The sequence below is a fragment of the Hyalella azteca genome, unplaced genomic scaffold (genome assembly GCF_000764305.2).
Source record: "Hyalella azteca isolate HAZT.00-mixed unplaced genomic scaffold, Hazt_2.0.2 contig4856, whole genome shotgun sequence".
Taxonomy (NCBI): Eukaryota; Metazoa; Arthropoda; class Malacostraca; order Amphipoda; family Hyalellidae; genus Hyalella; species Hyalella azteca.
In genome coordinates this window covers 70623-91513 of record NW_025935067.1, presented here as the reverse complement: position 1 = coordinate 91513, position 20891 = coordinate 70623, and the positions used below count along the sequence as shown (strand labels likewise).

Below are 20891 nucleotides of genomic sequence, written 5' to 3'. Positions count from 1 at the left end.
ATAATTATTAGGCAGAACCATTGAACCACAAATAATGGAGTTCATTCCTGAATCTGATCATGGTTTTAAACAAAGATATTTCCCTACCCACCTACCATCAAGTGGGGTGACTTTTGCCACTGGGGGTCACTTTGGCTATCACTACAACAGAAAGTCAGTAACAAATGGCAGCAAAACAAAATAATAAACGTTGGCCAAAGTGACTGGGGTGACTTTGGCCATTTTGTTTTGCTGCTATTCATTTCTGTTGTGGTGGCCGAAGTCACCCCAATTGATGACACCAAATGAGAACTAATTTAGAAAATCTAAAAGAATCCATTATTGTAAGAGCAAAAATTTTAGTGTGACTGTGGCAACTGGAAATAGTGCCTATGCTATGCACAATTTCTCCCTAGACCTGATATCTGCCAAATTTTGCTATGTAAATTTATTTGAGGAGCACTTTCCCCCTCCCAACTCCAAAAAATTACTTATAAATTTACCCTATCACCTGTAGTATATATAGTCTTGATAAAAATTAACCCTTGATTATATTTCAAATTCACAGCAAATCCAAAGAAATCAATCCTCCCAGCTCAAATTTCTTCCAACAAAGTCAACTGTCTCTCATTATATATGGGAGATAAATCAGTCATTTTTGGTTGTCCCATATATTATTAACACTTTGTGTTTGCAGATTTGTAGAAAAATCTTTCTCTCTTTGAAAATGATCTATTGGCCTTTTACATGAATTCAATTAAATAACTGAACTTTATTTTTATAGAAATTCAAAATTCTTTTACAGCAGTAATAATTATGAAGGTATGTAATCAAAATAGTAATAAGGAAGTTAAAATTATGTTTATGGTTTTGGATGAATAATTAAAATGTCTAAAATAAACTAAACTAAAACCTTGAATGAATAAAGTTTTATAAAAATTTCAATAATATATTTATGCTTTATTAGCTACAATATTGTGGTAGGAAAAGTTTTGCTCACATTACCATTAAATTTCAATAACAATGACTTATTAATTAATTATAGCAATGTCCTAATTAATTGCAGTGTATTAATTCTCTTCTATTCTCAATTTCAATAAAATAACACAATTTTTCTAATTGCAGTCATCACTTGAAAGTTTTGGTGCTCTTCCAATGCTATTGGACATGAGCACCGAAGAGTGCCTGGGTGCTCTTCGTTCACGAGGTAAGCAGAGGTCTATCACCAGAATGCATAATTTTGCAACATTACAATTTATATGGATATATGATGCATATAAAGTCTACCAAGGCTAATATTCAGTTCTGTACATACTGAAATTTTTTTGCTAAGTTTAAAATAAACTGTTTTCTGAAAAATTAAAATTTCACAGATTTAATTAATGACAGTGCCAGTTATCTGTTCAAGGAACCATTGGTGGCTCAGGTAGGGTATGTTATTTAGTACACCTGGGGACTCAGTTAATGGTTTTGATACAAGTTCTTGAAAAAAATAAGCGGAAATTATTGACTACCGCTATCAATCTTTTACTTCAGATTAATTTATTACAAAATATTCAATCTATCAAGGTAGCAGAGAGTGCTGATTGATGAATGAATTGGCATATTGAGCAGCCTAAGTGAAGAACATAGAATTTCTCTGAATTTATTTATTATTTTATATGAAAAGTAATTAATATTTTGAAGTTTGAATTTTTGGTTGATTAACCATTACCCATTTGTCAAAAAAATACCTATATATATATATAAATACCTACATATATTTTTTATGTAGATGAGAACAATATTGAATTAAGTCTAAAGAATGCATCAGAGGTCCACCAAAATCTTCTCAATTAAATTTGGTTGTGCAAAAAACCTGAGTTGCTTGCCATTGCAAAATATGATCAAATTTACTTGAAAATTTCTGTAAATTTTCCTCCTCAGTAAGTATTTCTTCAAGATTATTAATTTGCTTTGAATGCACAATAATGATGAACTGGATATTTCACCCAGTACAAGCAATCAAGGTAGGTACTAATTCCCATGCATGTCTAGAAGCATATGTTTGTTTATAGTAATCTAATTTAAGAATTTTGTCAATAATAGACATTGCTCGATATATTTTACATGTACAATATAAATTATACACTCTTCTAAAGAAATCATCTATTATTTTATTCACACTAAACTTTTCTTACAGAGTTGTTGGCTTACAGCCACATGGTTGGTGTGTTTCGCGCACAAGGGGAGCTCAGCAAAGAGAAACGTAAAATTCTTAGTGAAATCCAGCACTTGCTTGGCATCACTCCTGAGAGACACAAGGCTGAAGTGCGCAGAGCTGTGAGCGATGAAATTCTCTACACCATTGCTCACAGGTATTGACAACAAATGCAGCTACACTTCATATAATGTATTTTATTACTTCCAATATTAAATGATAGACTAGTACCATAGTGTGTGATGCAATTATCAGGAAGTTGGAATCCAGTTGAATAACTTTCAAATTGCATTGATGCTCTTATATAAAGTTTTAGTATACATGGAAATAGAAAGCACCTTAAGTAACATTACATTTTTATTGCTAGTTTGAATGTCTTGGACTTGTAACATTCTGGTTAAAAACCATTGTGTTGGTGTTTTAAGTTTGCTAAGATTAAGAAAGCTGTTGAATAAAAAAGAAATCAATTTTGAATTATGGATGCTACATGGTAGACTTGATATTTGTGTTAACTTCCCAAAAAAATGATTCTTCACCGTTTTACCTTGCTGTTGCATTTATTTGTCTCTACTGCAGACTTTGTGGTGGCAATACACAGGCCGATTGGGCAATAGAAGCTCGGCGGCTGGTGCCCCTATTACCAAGAGCTATTCCTCAGGTGATGGTCCTCTTTATGGACATATTTAACTGATATATCATAATTTGTATTCTCTGCAAGTTTTCTAGAAAAGATTGAAAAGCTTTTTCATTACATCTTAATTTCTCATTAAATTTACAAAAGGTAGTTTGCTGCTAATAATTTTCATTTTTGCCATGTTTTCTCCTGTAGAAATGCAAAGAAACCTCAAATTATGGTTATTTTTGTCTTACTTTATTTGGGTTACTATATTCACACCTATTTATATCTTGTTCAGATTGCTTACACAGCATATGCTACAAAAATGGCACAGCAATATTTCAAGATGAATATGAGTAAGCCTCAGCCATCAGAGACAGGCCAATACTTGCAAACTGAGGGTGAGTAATACCGTAGTCTTTAATTCACACTGGGGTGTGCCACACAACATAATTGAAGAACATGATTGAAAATGACAAAAGCTTCCTTGAGGATCAGCATATATAAGCTAAAAAGCCAAGACTAAGATAATTTATTGTTACATAAGCTTCTAAATAATGTGAAATTTTGTGCTAATATAGTCAGGGTTGCTAATAGGTACAGTTTTGAATGCATCAAAATCATGTAAAAAGTGATGCTGCTTGGAACTACTGATTTCCTCCTAAAAAATAAAGTTGCTGTTATTAGCAGGGATACTATGATGCTGCTAATAACAAATCCCAATGTCCCATCTTCTAATTTCACTTTGGAATTCGGGAAGAATTCAAAATTTACTTCTTTTAAAAGCTCTGAAAATGTTAGTGCTCTGATTAAATAAATTTTGCCCCAGTTTAAACTTGAAAAAATTTTGTCAAATTTTAAAGAATTTTGTAATTATACATGGAATTTTGTCTGATTGAATTTTTATTCCGAAGTATCAAATTGATTAGTCCAAAATTAAATGCAGTTACTGAGCATTTAAACTGCAGGCAATCTTTGCATTCTTCTATGAATTTGTAATTGGCAATCTGATTGAAGCTATTCATTGCGTTTTGTCTTTGCTCAACGTAAATCTTTGCCAGATTTTGGTCGCAGCTCTGATTCTACCGAGAGTGATAACGAAACAGAAGGTTTGCGGTACCTCACTGATGACATGATGCCTTCCAAGCTGCAACGCCACCATCGTGCCAAGAAGAAAAAGTCTAAACGCAGGTGTATATCATTTTACTTTATTATGCCTTTATATATTCGTTCATAATGTATCGCTCTTGTAAATCAATTCATTTTTGTCCTTTGAGTGATATTGTATTGAATTCTGATTCAGATAAAATAATTTTGACCTAACTTTTCCTACAGTACATTTGATCTGCAAATAAGGTTATTTGACCTCACACGTTCTTCATGACAGAAACAGCGCCGGTCATACACGCATGGTCAGTCTCAATCCTGCTGCTGAGCCTGCTGCTGCCTCCCACAAAGGTTCTGGACACAGCTCCACGAAGACGTACATAGACCCACCTTCTCCAGACTCCAGGAAACGGCGAAGATCTTCATCTCTGGAGCACATTGTCCCCCCCAGCGTACCCATACTGACGCCCCAGTCCCCACCTATGCCACTGCAAACTCCAGGACCTGGTGGCCCTGCTGAGCCATTCGACACGCCTGGGGCCTTCGAAGATGGGGACCCTGAGGCTGATATTGGGCCTCCATTGGCAAAGCAGGTATGTTGTTCAGACATTCTTAAATGTATTGACATTTGTTCAATAAATTCACTGGGTGCTTCTTCATTGTCAATAACAATTCAACTTCAAAAATTTTCACATTCCTTTGAAATTTTCACTGCTTGACATTTGGGGAATCATTTTCAGGATAATTTTGGCATTAGATATCAAGATTATTTATTGTTATATTTATTATATCTTTTGACTAGTCAGATGCATTAAAAAATTATATTTCCTGGAATGCTACAAGTATCGTGAAAATGGGACTAAACTCTAAATTTTTTCATTCTCTAACAGAAACACTGTAAATACTGATGGTGCTATCTTTCGGTAGAAATGCTTGCGGTATTATTACCGCCTTTACTTTGTATTTCTGTACAGTAATGTATAATCATTCAAGCAGATTCGCGCTTCTGCCAAAAGCGGCCCGTCGGCTCGGCAAGCTATTCCAACAGCACCGCCACCTCCTCAGAAGGTGCTTTTGATTATATGACTAATATCCCAAGTCTCTTGGAAAATGATTTACGAGCTAAAATATTTAAGTACCCCTACGTATTTAATGGCATTAATATTTCAATTTTTCTCATTAGGTACGGTATTTGCCCCTTTTGCAAGAATGTTTTGAATTTTGCCCGCTTAAATTGGGTAGGAATTAGTTATATTTTATTAAATTAAATATATTCATTTTTCTAACAATGTTACTTGATATAACTCTTTTATTATAAGTTTATGATTGTGTCTCAAAATAGTTCATGTTAACAACTCCTCTATGCTAAGTATTAGTCACCATTTAACATTGTCTATAGTTAAGAACTAAGAAATATTGTACGTGCAGGTGATACTCGTGTCTACGTCAGTGGCGAGTGGTAACTCGGGAGGCGGCAACCGTGTTCAGAAAAGCAGTGCAACTGTCGCAAGTTCAGCTGCTGTGCCCTCAACTGCTGCTGCTACCCGCGTTCCTGCTGCTGCAGGACGACCTGTTCTGCAGGCCACGACGTCCTTACGTCCTGCTAACCCTACGCCTGCCCCTGTTGGGGGTGTGGCCGCGCCTGCTCAGGTTGTGCAGCCCAGCAGACCTGTGCCTCAACAACAGCAGATCCAATATACTGGCGAGTCATGTTAATTAGTATAGAATTCTTGACGTTAACATTGGGACGAACATGGTAACAATAATCTTTATGGTAGCAATAATCCATGGTATCTCGAATCTTGATTCCTATTGAATAATATCAGGTTATCGTAGTCTTGATAATTTTTATTATTTAGATCAAAATGATACTGTATTTTTACCTCGATACGCGCTCTTGCCCTCATGAAACCTTGGTACAGATGATGGTTCTAGGCCGCGCCATACAAATGGCTGCAGATTTTTCACTTAATTACCTGCACTGAAACTATTACATCAATATTTTTATCTTAAATACTGTGTTCTAATGGAGCTACTACCGAACAGGTGTGGGCGCTCAGGCAGGACCTCAGCCTGCATTAGGAGGGGGCGTGGTCATGACCCGCGTGAGGCCTCGCTTATCTGGGCCTAGCCCCCTGCCCTCTAAATGTGGCCCTCATCGTCCCTTCAGACCAGGCTCTCTCCACCCTGACGGTGAGCTTACTGTCTTGCACTTGATCAATTGCTCTCAAAATTTCCTAGCGTGTTATCCCAATTCTATGCTCCACAATAAGCTGCTTACTCCTTACACGAGTGTTGTTAGTATTGGAATTATACTTCGTAGAATTATTCGCCCAAGTTGAAGAGTTGAAGTATCACGATATTGCCCCAGAGTCTTATTTACTCTCGGTTTAAGAATCGCTAATTTACCCTTGAGTCCAATTGACTCGCTTAACATTAACCAATCATGGTACTAGACCCTATTACTATTATAACCTTGTGTGAGAAATGCGAAGTCATAATAAAGTAAGTAGACAGATAGTAACCGAGCCTTAATTGGGCCTTGAAACTCTTGCCTACTTGCATGTAAAGGATTACCTACCATATAACATGTGTAAAATTATTGAGACTCGAGTATTTTCATCAGTTGTAGCTCAAGGAAAAGCCAGAAGCAATGATCACGAATAATTTCCTCTATGTAACAAATGTGTTCTTTGAATAATTCTAAAATATTTAGTATTTCTGACATGCTTGTTTTTATTGGAAATTCTACTTTTTATGATGAGTCGCATGTATTCCACTCCTCCCAGGCTATGAAGCGACTGGTGGACCTGGCTTCCCTCATTCTGTGATGCCGCAGGCTCCTGCAGTCCAGGTTATTGCATGATTCATCGTGGAGTTTATTTTATTTTTTTATCAATAGGTTTGACAGATATTTGTGTTATTTTAGTGATACCACACTTTTTGCTCGCAAACTGTATACGGTACCGGTATACCTTCTCTACCTATGACTATGTTAAATTAACTACCCAGGTTTTTGTCATTTTTTGTTTGTACGATTTTGATTTAAAATGTTTCATCTTAATTAATGAAAAAAAAACACAAATTTGTATCCCTGCATCAACGAAAGTAAAAACTGTTTCTCCGTCAATATAATAATTTTATGTTCTTTCAGAAACAAAAATCATTTTATAACAACAATAGAAACCATTTTTTGGTGACAGCAAAAACGATTTATTGACGCACATCTGTTTGTCAGGTCCGTGCTGGGGGTGGCGCGGTTGCCAATCCCCCAGTTTTGTCGTTGCCACGCCCTCTGACCCCCGCCAACTGGTCCTCAGACGGCGCCCCTGCCTGCACTGTCATGAACAGACTCGTCGCTACAGGCAGGCTCATCACACGACCTGCCCTCGTCCACACCACCACCGCCCCAACACCGGCGCACCCTCCACACCAACACGTTATTGCTGGCACAGCCACTGCAGTTTATCATCAACCATCTTCCGTACATCATCATACACATCCGGTGCAGCATCAAACTCAACACGTTGTGCAGCATCAACCGAACACACTGCAGCTACAACCTCAGCAACAAGTTTTAACTTCAACTCAGTCACCACCACCACAACAACCACCCAACATGTTCGTGGTGACCACCAACTCCAGCACCATAACGGTGGTGACGCGCACTGTCGCTGCCCCGCATCCAGTTATGAACACCTGTGAGTGTCTTGATAATTGTTATCCCGACCTAGTTCCCTTATTCCTAGCTCATTTCCTACTAGATGCGAGAACTATTTATAAGGATTATATTCAAACCTTTTTTGCCTAAAAACATGCAAGTATGATTGAATTTAATCATGTATAGATTCTTCGCTGAATAAGAAAAACATGAAAGCGAGCAAAAATAAGCTCATGCTTACGGTTGCTGTTGGTGTCTGTATTTATGCTCAGAGTCTAAAGCCAGGAATAGATGTTTGCTGTCTAATGTCAGGGTTTGCAGTTAAAATTGAATCTACAAAATTGCAGCCTATCATAAGGATTTAAATTAAAACCTTTTGCTTGCACTTGACCGTTTATACTTGCCGACAACGTTTTGGTTTTGCTGCCAAACGCTTTGTTCCACTTTTAGGATTGTGACCAATACTGATGTCTACAGTCCAATATTTAATAACATTTAAAAACACACACTAAGATTTGAGAACGGATTGGAATCAGCGATGAGACGTAACCTGTGTACTGTCTATGTCCATTATAAGTAATTAATTAGTTGAATTACAAATATTTCCTTACCTTGTTAAAAGCCTCGCACTCTGTCACTACTGTCACTGGCACTCTGTCACTACTGTCACTGACACTGTGTCACTACTGTCACTGACACTGTGTCACTACTTTCACTGCCACTGTCATTTCTGTCACTGTCACTGCCTGCGTTACAGCGAGCGTGACGCAGCAGCGCGTGGTGACGCTCAGTGGAGGCCGGCCAGCAGTTGCAGGAGGACCCGCCCTGCAGCGCCACAGCAGCGTCTCCGCCCCTAGACCTCCCGCCAGGGGTGGCCCCGGTACCATTTTCTCATACTTTTTCGTATTTTTATTCATCACTCTCCATTTTCTGATACATTTTCATACCTTTACATATAGTCATCACGCCTCATTTTTGATTCGTACGTACTCAGTTTATCTTTGATTTTTAATTTCACTATGATATAGTCAGCTTCTTTAATACCTAGTGTTTGTTTTTGTGTGTTTGTTTGAAGCCCGGCTCAAAATATTTGGGTGTTGTTCGTGCGCGTTTCGACGATATTTTTTGTATCGAGATATTACGTGTGAGTGTATACTAGACAGAAGTTATTAAATTGGTACATTATATTAGTTTTGCTATTATTAATGAGACTTTGGATAAAGATATTCTATAATTGCAAAGAAACTTGACCCCGGACTAAATTGCTAGCAAAATATTTTTGAATTTACTTATTTCTTATTTACAAAATTTGAAAGCCTGACAATTGAAGGATAACTTTTCATTATCGACTAACAGGTGGATCGAGCTTTAGCTACATCAGCGGCAGCTCGGTGCGCAGCGTGCATATAAGCGCAGGGCAACCGCGTAGCTCCAGTGCGGCCACGGCCATCATCGGGAGAGGTGGTGCTGCGCTACGCTCCCCAGCTGGACGAGGTGTTGCGACCAGCCTATCGGCCAGGGGTGGTGGTAATGCTCGGTGAGCATCCTATGAATATCAAACATTTTGTACTGTAATTTCAACATAATTTTTAGTTCGCTTATGACGGCTATTACTATCGTTGATCTACATACCTAGAAATATCGTTTGGAATTACTTTAGTGACCGAACTAAATAGTGTATATAATTCATGAGATTTTTTTCTTCTTACTTGTGGCCTCTGACTTGACTTAATGTTAGCAATCAAGCCCATGGCATACGGTTTATTATCCCATATCCGATGCACATGTGCAGTCTCTGAGATCAAGCCTTTGTCCTCAGGTCTGCTATTCAAACGGTGCGAGTGCCTCCAAAGACACCTGTTGTTGGCTCCACTGTTAGTGCTGTGGTTGGCAATACCGTGAGTGGTGTGATTGGCAACACTGCAAGTGGTGTTGCTGGCAACACTTTGAGTGGTTTGGGTGGCAACACTGTGAGTGGTGTCAAGAGTAGTGCCGTTGTGAGCAGCAGTGTAGTTGGTGGTATCAAGCCAAGCGGTGTCAAGAGTGGTGTTGTGAGTGGTATAAAGACGAGTGGTTTAGTGAGTGGTGGTGTCAAAGCAAGTGGCGTGGTGGGTGGCGGCAAGAGTAACGTCATCGTGGTGCACAGAGGAGCTCAGATCACGCCACGACCTCATGCTACGTACCCCGCAGCTCCAAGGGTGAGGGAAACCTACGGTTATTCATTCTAACGATATTTCAAATGTTTATAATATTCGTCGCACTAAATAAAAATCTATGCTGAATTAGTCTCTTGTGTTTAACTTTTTCGTGATAAAATATATTTGTTATCTTCTTGTATTTGGTCACAGCCTTTCTTCTCAAAAACATATCACTCAACAAACTTTTCATTATCTGCATGTAACTGAAAACACATAGTGACAACCACAAGCCTGTTGTTGCTGACATCGAATTTCGAGTGCTTTTCATTACTATGCGTTCACTTTTAAATAAAAGATTTTAATTATTTTCAAAAAGCAGTTCTCAATGTATATAAACAACGTAGTATACATCAACTGTGCAAGTTTAGGATTCAATCGATTATGGCTCTTTAATTCTCTGTTGTGTCCTGTCAAATAATGAAGTTGGTACATTGTAAGATAGTCTCAGGATTCGCAGGGATAACAAATCACTTTAGTACAGCAATTTTTTAACCGGAACAATTTGTTACTTGTGTCGCCTGAAATGATTCGCAGGGATAACAAATCACTTTAATACAGCAATTTTTTAACCGGAACAATTTGTTACTTGTGTCGCCTGAAATTAAATTTTAAACAAGTAATAGTAGGTCTTTGATTTTGATTCTGTTTCGACTGCAGGATTAGTCGTTAAGGCTTTCAAATTTTCTTGGTTAGCAATAAGAACTTGCTTCTTTTCACTCTTGGCCTATGATGAGGCGTCACTGCTTGATGTAAAATCAAAGCATCAACGGATTTAGTGTCTAATTAAACTCGATCAAGGAAATACAACAACATTGATCGAGATTACGACTAGAGGATCGTTGTTTCTGACCCCGAAGAAATAGGTACGGGTATATTTTATTTTCATCCCCCAGCGTTCCTTATGGGGGTTTAGGTCAAGCATAATTTATGACGAAACTTATATAAACATTGTTTGACACGTGAGATATGAAGAATACTTGCCGACTAGAGGAAATTTCATTTACTTAAGTGATGACACTGAAGAGAAAATAGTTTAAACCATAAACGTGGGGCCTGAAGTTAGCGAAGATATAGCGACAAGGTTCACAGCTCGCAGGCATGATGCTGTTTGGTCGGCTGCCGGTTCAGCTATGAGCTTAATTATTTAATTAATAGTGCGCGGCGTTCTCCCCCGGCAGCAAGTTTAGGAGGCGATGGGCAATACACACTCGAAAGTGTTAATTTCCTATTCTTATGATAGACCCTTACTCCAATTAGTATTTACTCCCGTTTCGTAATGTTTGCTGTCTGGCAGGAGTTTGCTCGTTGGTCACGCTCTCGCTGAAACTTATTCAGCCTGTACCTTTATTGACTTATTCAGCCTGTGCCTTTGTGGTGTCGATGATAGGTCTAATGCATTCATTGGTCACTAAATCCAGCTTCAATATAGGCTGACTACCAGTAGGTACGCAAACTACTTTGTGAAGCTTCTCTTTTGTCTAAATCTTCTGCCGTGTTCGCCGTTTAGTCTCGTACGCCATCTTATCTTGTGATTCGTTATGCCTTGTGTATAACCTACCGCGTGCTACACCTGCTTCTCTACTAGAACGATCTTACTGGACGAACGCCGCAACACGTGCAGTATTTCAGATGGCTTGAAAATACTCGTAACTGATAGTTATTAATCACTTTTCAACCATCAAAGTGTCTATGGCACTTCGCTGCGACGCTCGTTAAAATGCTAGATCTCGTGGATAAATGTAGTTTTAGTTTGAAAAATTACAAGTTGGAAAGGAAAGCTGGTTTGATGTTTAAGGTGCTGTTAGTTCCGCCAGCTACTTGCATTAGTTTACTCTAGCATTTGTAAGTGATTATCCTGAGATTAAGAGTTCATCTTCATGTCGCGGCCTCATTGATAGAGATAATTGTAAAAATTTGTGAAATCTGAGATTGATAGTACAACAAAGACTATGGTTGAGAACAGGTTCCGGCATACCTTATCTCCACTGCATCGTAAAGAGAACAACCGTAAAGAGAGCGTCAACAAAAAAAATTGCCGACGAGTTCAGTGATTTGTAGCTACTTATGTAACTTCATTTACTGACGCCTTTCTCCAGGACATCTCGACGAAGATCACAATAGGGAAGACAAGTGGGGTGCTCCCGGCACGCGGTGGGGCCGTAAGTGGGGGCAGCAATCCTGGGGCTGGAGTGGGGCCATCACGCCAGCCTTCTTCACTCTTGAAGTCCTCGCTGCAACTGCCCATCTCCAGCAAACCTGGTGGGCCGTATTGATATTTTTAGGGGCCATACTTTCAAAACTCTTAAGTACACGTAGCGGCCTCATCACACGTAGCTGTCGTTCATAGTCTGAGATTGACGGGTTTAGCTTGAAAAGCTGACGGAGTTAGGAACTCGTAACTATTTTTGATAGTATGGCCCCTGGGATTGGTTTGCCCACTCTTGTCCTGCTGGTGAGCTTATCGTGATTCTTATACCTGGCATCTTTCAGTTATGCGCTTCTTAGTTTTACTGGTGACTTTATTTAATACAGTTAGGATTTTTGGTCTCCTCTTGGTTCGTCGTATGGGTGAGGCTACGTCCGTGTTATACACATATTCTTAGGGGTTTTTGTCAAAAATAAATAGATGCGCATTATTGGCACGATTTGTTCAACTTAAGCATGAAAGTATTAATAGCGACTAGCAACGGTGATGGTTTTACTTCACGTACATCGCATTTATTTTACGACAATCTTAAACTTCTCTTGCTCCAATTTTTCCAGGCACTCATTTATCAAGTTTATTCACTGGAGACCAGCGCCATTTTGGAGGACGCACCACGTCCCCCTCGTCCACCCTCGACCCCGGGGCGTCGTCCCTGGGGCACCGCAAGCTGGACGACGACTCTGAACACGACGCCCACCTCTCGGACGACTCGACCAGCAGCGGCGACGATGTCACCATCGCAACATCTGGGGGCGCTAGCGCCGGTCCCGGCTACCAGCGACGACCTTCTTCGTCACTTGGTGGGTTGTAGAGCTTACTTATACGACCAGGATGATATTGACTTGCGATATAGTTACATCGATATATGGTTAAATGACATTGGCTAATAAGGAAGTGATATTAAAGGGCTTTTTGGCTTCATAAAATAATCAGTGATTCTTTTCGAGAAGTTGATTCGAATCTTGTGATCTTGTGTTGGGCAAGCTAGAGTTTTTGGGATGCTGTCACAATCTTTAAAATGAAATCATTGTATAAGGTACTTATCAAGTGATAGGCATACCGACAACTACAACTGTATTTTCTTGAAATTTTTGACTAAACAAGGCTGAAAATAAAACGTGTACTGGAGTAAATTTCCCTTGATAATGAAAAGTACCTAAGATTAACATTAGTTCCTTATAACAGGTGGAATATCAACGAGCCTGTCGCGGAGCAATTCTCCTCTACAGCGGCTCCTGCCTTCTGCTGCGAGCCGCACCTCGTCCGCTGATGATGCCCATCTATCCTACTCCGTTGACATGAATGATGCTGATCAATCATCAGTGATGCGCAGACACTCCTCCCACCAAGCTTCTGTAAGCTACGCTTCCGCACCAGACGGTTCCACATCGACGGCAGAAAGTACCACAGGGAACGCAGAAAGTAGCACAGGGAACGCAGAAAGTACCACAGGGACGACAGAAAGTACCACAGGGAACGCAGAAAGTACCACTGGGATGACAGAAAGTACCACAGGAACGAGGGTATTTTCCCAGGGGAGCTTCTCGTCCGCAGACGGCGGACCCACACTGGAGCTGAGCGAGGACTGGATACCTGTGGGCGACTCTTCAGAGCATCTCCTCGGAGACGAGCGAGGAGTGGCTGTGGTGAATGCTTCTAATAACCTCAGGGACGGCCGCTGGCTTGGTAAGACCTTCCCTGACTTGGTTAGTCCATCTCTGGCTTGGTTAGTAACTTCCTGACTTAGTTAGTCATTTCGTGGCTTGGTTAAATATTTCTTCCTGGCTTGCTTAGTCCGTCCTTGGCTTTGTTAGTCCATCTCTGGCTTGGTTTGTATATTCACGTCATGGTTAGCCTATTTCTGGCTAGTTAAGTCCATTTTCCACCCCTTATGAGTTTGATGATGATATTTATAATTATTGGTAATATCTAGCTCGTTTGTACATGCTACTGTTTTTAAATTTGATGTTTCAGGTATGTTCAAAATCCCTTTTTTTTAATGCTTTATTAGCAATAAATTATAAGATTAGGATATTTTATTTAAATTATTTTAATTGAAAGGTTGATCGAGGTGTTCAGAGTGCTGAGAAGCCAAATTCGAGATAAAACATCTTATTCTGATATGATATATATTCTCATTTTAATCATATAGGTATATTTCATTTCTAATTAGGAAACCTTTTATTGAAAAAATAATTCTCACTATAGAGGAGGCGATGGAAGTTCTGGGCCGTGGTGACAAGGAGAGCGCACGGTCACTTCTGCTCCAGGCTGGCATTGAATTTCTAGATTCACCAGCTGATGCTGGATCAGGTGCCGCTGCTGCTGCAGCTGAGGCAATCGAGGCATCAGGTGCATCTTTCGAGACATCAGGTGCATCCTTCGACCCTACCGGTGCATCATTCGACACCACAGGTGCATCTTTCGAAACATCAGGTGCATCTTCCAAGGTATCAGATGGCAGGGGTGGTGCCATTATGCAGCCTACAACTGGTGACACTATCAGCGAAGCTCATGCTGACACGGAAGACACAGCGAGTAGCGAGACGAGTTCCAACGAAGATGAGGAGCCGAACAATTCAGAAAATCCTACGAAAATTCAAGCTAGTGTCTCAGAGATGTCGGGGCCTAACGAAGGCGGGGTTCGAGGCTCCCATGGGCTCCCTACATCGCCTCCACCAATGCCCGTGCGTTTTTAACACGTTTTTCTTAACTTAGCTTCGCGATTGTTTGTGGATTTGTTTGTTGTTAACATTGACAACGAAAATTAGCCCTAAAAATGTATTCTATGGCGATGCCAGATGTGATAATTGTGTGTTCAATTATGGGTTAATAGTACTGATATGTGTCCATATAATGTTTTCATATTGCTGATGTGTTTTTTATTTGAAGTATCTGGCAGAATGCGGTAGGGTCAAGAATATTTGTGTTAAAAATATTTTTAATGAAAGCAAATGTTGAGAATTTTTATAGTTTAATAAAGCGTCTCCTTGAGCATCTTTGCACTCATCGCGTGAGCGGATCTCACGTAGACACTTCCCTGTGCATTCAGCCTCGTTACCTGTCGTAACACTTGCCGGTGTTAATGCTTTTGCTCATTGTCTTAAATTGTAAATAGTGAGTCTTCGCAACATTGATCTCAATTTTTTTCTCATAACTCTAGAGAAGAGCTACAAGTTAAAACTAAGCAAAAGATGTCGGTTTTTAAATTATTCTATTTGTCGCTTGAAATTTGTAAAAAATTGATATTAGGCGCGATTATTCAAGCAACCTCAAATGCATGACTCGACTGCATACTAGATACGATTATTTCTACAACTATTCTACATACTTCACGTTAATTGCTTACCATTTAGTATGAATGCTATTGGCATGACACCAATTAAGCTCGACTAACTTCACACTATCTCTTCACTTGACCATCCTGGAACCCAGGAAGTTAATATTAGTGAAGTTCATGCTTTGTTGACAACCTCATTTGAACCATCACACCTTCCATCAGTCAATTCTACTGTAAATAATAATTTGCAGAGGAACTCCTGTAAACTATAATGCCTGCTTCTAGTTAATTTTACATTAATCACTAATACGTTGACAGAGCACCAATATTACAGTAACAAATAATATAGTATTAGGGCACTAATCTTAAAGTAATAAATAATACGTTGACAGAGCACCGTATCGTACAACGGAGACTCGGACGACGAGGAACCCCAGCGCATGGGTCCCAGCAGCAGCAGAGTGCATGTGGTGCCTTCTGCAGCTGGTGCCCCCCACCTGGATCCCACCACGGGGTACTTCCTCACCACTTCACCACTCTCAGGTTCCTCGTGTGGTGTGTGATGCCTTCTGTACCTTTCACAGATATTTATCTCTCGCCACTGGGTACAACTATTACCTCCAGCATTACAACTGATTTGAATTTATCCGTCTGAAATGTCTTGAAATTATGGTGACTGACGTAACTGAAATTGTTTTTAATTAGTTTGATTCATCAATGTTTTATGACGCCTGGTCTATAAGGATGCTCTGACGATACCGTGCTAGTTATTATTTTTTATATTTGATCATCAATTGATAGTGAACACTAGTGTAAATGTTACTAAAAGCTTTTGATTTTTGTTTACAGATGCCGCGTCTATGCGCGACACTGAAGAAGACGACAACGAGTAAGAAGAGCACGCTTCTGGTGAGGCTGCAGTCGCATTGAACTGATGTCCCTGGTCGACGATAATACTAAAATTATGCTAGCAACAGTTGTGAACGTGTATATGCTAAGCAGTTCGTGTAGCCGACTCTGTATTTTTTGTGTCTCTTTGATTACTGCAACTGTCAAAACCGTCTTGTTACTTTTAAAAATTAATGACATCATCATGTTATTCTTAAGTTGTATTTAATTCTCGCGTAGATTATTTACCCTATTGAGTCATCTTACAAAAATGTGTTATTCGAATTCATTATTACAAGATTTTCCGATAAATCACCCGTATTTGGTCTGGCGTGTTACCTATTTTTCCAAAGACAAGCATCCGTTTAGAAGCATTGCCTCTTAAAATTCCTATTTTAAATCTCTTGTGTTTATCATTCTATGAAAAACATTCTATTATGATCTGTTATAATATCTTAATTTGTAATCATCGTCTAATAATATTATTTATACCAACATGTCGCGGTTCTTTACTTTTAGTTTCGCAATTAACATTTGCTGAAGCTTGCAATTTCCATCTCTCCAATTGTTACAAGGAACCCTCTCGTGATTTTTTTTTGTAATATCTAAGTATTCATGAGTGCATCTAACACTCTTCTGTTAATTATATTAATTTCAAGATAAACGTATCTCTCTATTCTTATCCATGTTAAAAGTTTCTGTAATGTGTTCAAAGCATTTGTCTTGAAACTTTTATGAGATTTATTTGCTATCTTTAAAAGCTGTAACTTTCATATTTATGAGTAACCGAACTGTTGTACCTATTTTCCTTGCAATTGCTGCTGCAAAGACTTGAGATTGTTTTGTTGTTATTTTTTTTTTTAAAGAATGAACTTGGAAAAAATCTTGTGGCCGGGAATCTAATATAATAAATTATTAATTTATCTTCATTTGCTCCGTTTAAACACGCCCCGAACAAATTTTGTACTTGTGTGCCATTAGGCTTTGTTACAATTACGTGAATTATGAAATTTTCATTATTTAATGTATTCCAATGGTTCTCTGCACTATTTAAACTTTCACAGAATACATATTGATATAATATTAGAATGAGACACTTGCTTTAATTCTGGTCAAACTTAAGTTGGCGGTCCTTATTCAAGTTATTGTGTAACGTTGTGCTGTCTATTGAGTATGACTAATTTCAGGCATTAATTTGTAAAATATTTTTCGATAGATGTGCTGAAAGCAAATATTCTCTAGCTTAATTAAAAAAATTCCAATCTTGTACTTATCTCCCAAGACATCATAATTAGAAAATACTGAAAAAAAATTCACATCTATTACTGAATTTGAGGGAAAAATATGAAATATAGTTAGGCATCAAATCAATGCTTATAAGCCGCTTACACTTTCAGGTATGAGCCTGCACCACGGAGTTTCCTATCCCCAATTGCAAGCGGTGCTTGTCATGGGAAGATAGGTTAGACACGAAGACCTTCTTATTAAATCCTGGCTGGTTTTGGCCGTTGTTGGGAGTGGATTTGGCCGTTTTCTCGTGCCAGCATCTGGCAATCCTGGTGCAGGCTCAGCCCGAGCTCAGCCTTTTTAGGCTGCGGGCCTGCAACAAGTCCAGTGTTGCCAGATGGGCCCTTTTCAGGCCAAATTTCACGCAAATGTAGCCTTTTTTTGAATGCATTGACGTGACAAAATTCATTTGGCCTTTTTCGCATTTTTGGGCGTTTTTATGAAAAATAATTCTCTAATTCATTTATAATAATTTTGTCCTTCACTTATAAGTCAGTTTTGCCCTAGACGAATACACTCAAATTTCGACACGGAACTGTGTCAACACTTTGGTAGTTAAGTGGCAACACCAGCGAGTGGCACTGTGGCAGTGCCGCCTTTTCAACCATGTGCCGCCTAATCCGGGCTGCGAGCAACACTTCGGTTGAAACATGGGACAATATGCAGTTGCCTGCTCGTATTAATAACCATGGATGGCAGAGCTATGAGCGCGTATAATCAAGCATAGTTTTCACTTCCAAAGAGTAGTAAATTATGCACTCATTTTTGAGGTTAGAGCGCTGTTTCTCAATAGAATCAGCCCTCTGCTCTGGTGAGAGTCACTACAAAATCTCATTTTTAATGAATATAATAACTACCTACTCCTCTTCAAGTTATGATAGGCAATAAATTTTTTTACACGGCTTCAAAAGTTGTGAAAAATTTATGGGATTGACTTTTAATATTTACCTTAGTCTTGCAAGGACCACCTCATCTTTATAACGCAGAAATTAGTTTGTATTTATTTTCATCTTCCGCGTATAAATATTCTACCTTCAATGCCGAAAATTTCATCCTCTAACGCGGTTGAAAAGCTTTTTACGGTACCGGTAGTTAGGTGGCAATCGAATACTAAATATCATAGTTTATTTTTACCAGTATTATACGACTTTTTTACAGTCGGCGAGTAACGTGCAATTCGCTGCAGGCTGGCGCCTTATGTAGCATTGACGATAATTCAGCTCGTAAGTCGTAACACTTGGTAAAATCTGTGTATTTTTTGCTGTCTGAAAGCCTTGAGAGTAAATGCATGCAATCCAAATAGTTAAAACTACCTTAAATTTGAAAAAGTTAACTCTGTATCCACTGTAGGGAGTAACAGAGAGCACATTTCCTCGTCCGTCCGTCCATGAAGTCACGGACGGACATGACGAGCACAATAGCGCCTTCTTTTCTATACATGAGAAAATGCGCTAAACATTCTTTTTAATTTCAAATGGGCCCTTTTTGTGAGCTGAATTTGCCTTTTTCTCTTGGCTCCATCTGGCAGCCCTGGCGGCAACTCCGCTCCCACTGCACCTACGGTGGCAGTCCGGCAGAGTGGACAGTGGAGAGCCTGGGAGCGCAGCCGTGCACCACCAATTTTGTGCACCAATAGGCCCTGAATCGAACGCCTTGGATCTCTCTGGACCTACACCAATCAGCCGTGCACCACTCGGCTTTGTCTTCTTCCGGCCTTGACCGCCACCTGCCGTGCACCACCAAGCCGCGGGTCGAATATGACTTCCAGGCATCGTTAAATTACGTAATTTTACGTTCACCGCATCTGAGGTTAGGTTTCAGATAGCATAGTTCTGTTCCAAAATTTATCGTCCTTCGACAAGTGGCCGTTCGACCGAGGGCTGGTTCGATTACGTCCTAGACACGGACGGCTTGAAGTGTTGAAGGCTACGTTCCGGAAGGCAGGAATCATGATGGTCCATTACATCCATGGCAGTGGTGGTCTTTGGAAGGCGACCCGTGGAGCCTCATCGAACTCTAGGCTCTGGCTGAAGTGCCAGTCGCCAGACGATTAATCATCAGTAGTAATTTACTAGTGAGTAGTGACTCAGTAAAGATAACGGCGCTCCCGGCTCCGGCGGCTAGATCAGTCGGCAGTCGCTTAGGAAGTTAGGAAAGCTGCTGCAGAGTGCATTGCTGTTACTAATTTACTAAATCTTAAATGTGATATTGTGAAAAGACTGATGATGTCAGTCATGTCACTGGTCTTATCTTCAGTCTTTGACTGTCTTTCTTGATGCTGAAACAAAATATATGCTATTTTGGTTTTGTTCTAACTAAACTACCTAGACTGGAAGTGGACAGTGACTGGACACCGACACACCGTGACCTTTTTAAAGTTGAGGAATGAAGAAAATACATTAAAGTTTAAACCATTAACTCATTGAGCATGAGCATACCTACAGTCTGTCCATGCTGTCATGTGTCACTGACTGCTGAGCCTGGTTCTGTCAGTCCTGTGAGTGTGAGCCTGACAGCCTGTGACCGTGAGGCTGTGAGCAAGCCCCTAGTCTAGTGTGAAACCAGAGAATTTTTAAATCTCTTTTTTTTATATCCCTGGTCTATCAGTTCCTTTTCAATTTCCTTATTTACTCAATATTTAAACCAATATCTTGTACTTGTATAACTAGAAAGTCTAGAATACTAGAATCTAGATTAGCCTACTAGAATTTGAAATAAGAACCAACACCAGGGGCCATCATGCCATGGCTATAAACTAAAAAAACTGTGTTGTAACACATCCATGTGACAACATTTCTTCTTGCTTGGAGTCACCGACATTGACATGTGGAACAGCCTTCCTGAAAGCATTGTTAAACGCTTGGCTCCAAGTAGGCTATGAACGCCTTCAAAAAACAGACTAAAGCTATGCAGGAGCTAAGAAGCATATGTTCAGTCTTGAGATGCCTAGCACTAGCAACTTATGGACCAGGCAATAAGTCCAGCAGCTATCTCAATCAATTGTCAGTTGACAGTTATGAAAAGATTGGGTTCCAAAGGCCTGATTGGCCGATCCCTTGTGAATCAAGTTGCAAAAAGTTCAAATATTGGCAGCAGACCATGAGCCTATTTCTTCAATGCCAATTGCTAACACTTCTATTCTATTCTAACATAATGGTGGTAGTGGTATTCATGATAGCTTGATAGGCTACTTTGCTCAGCTCCACTATGCAGAGGGTGGATGCAGCGTCGCCAATATATGGATTTTTAAGCCCAAAGCGTCGCCGGTCATTTTAAAGATGCGTCGTCAGGTAATTTGTAATGAAAAGCCATTTACGCTGAGTAATGACAAACTATTTACAAGCCACGAACTTAGTTACAAGGTTGCATGCACGTGTTACCCCAAATAACTAATTTTACCCTAAAAACAGTCCGATTGTACAGCAAGTGTCAACTGAACATGTAATAAAGCAGTCTGACCGCTCTAATG

At 39.6% G+C, this 20891-nt stretch overlaps 1 protein-coding gene across 3 annotated transcripts; it reads left to right on the top strand.

Moving 5' to 3' along the window:
* The first annotated feature begins 675 nt into the window (after window positions 1–675).
* Window positions 676–17744, top strand: LOC108666405 (flocculation protein FLO11). 3 transcript variants are annotated; one of them, XM_018153282.2, is made up of 21 exons: window positions 676–801; window positions 1105–1186; window positions 2162–2336; window positions 2756–2837; window positions 3094–3196; window positions 3857–3986; window positions 4183–4495; window positions 4899–4970; window positions 5331–5604; window positions 5949–6095; window positions 6692–6756; window positions 7141–7603; window positions 8321–8443; window positions 8920–9100; window positions 9383–9761; window positions 11858–12020; window positions 12525–12767; window positions 13153–13653; window positions 14176–14654; window positions 15640–15802; window positions 16097–17744. In XM_018153282.2, the coding sequence occupies exons 1-21, from the start codon at window positions 796–798 to the stop codon at window positions 16138–16140; spliced, it is 4188 nt and encodes a 1395-aa protein (XP_018008771.1). In that variant the 5' UTR covers window positions 676–795; the 3' UTR covers window positions 16141–17744. The 3 variants fall into 3 exon arrangements, with proteins under 3 accessions (XP_018008771.1, XP_047736132.1, XP_047736131.1); XM_047880176.1 differs by having other exon boundaries at window positions 4896–4970; window positions 15640–15790; XM_047880175.1 differs by having other exon boundaries at window positions 4896–4970.
* The last annotated feature ends 3147 nt before the right edge of the window (window positions 17745–20891 follow it).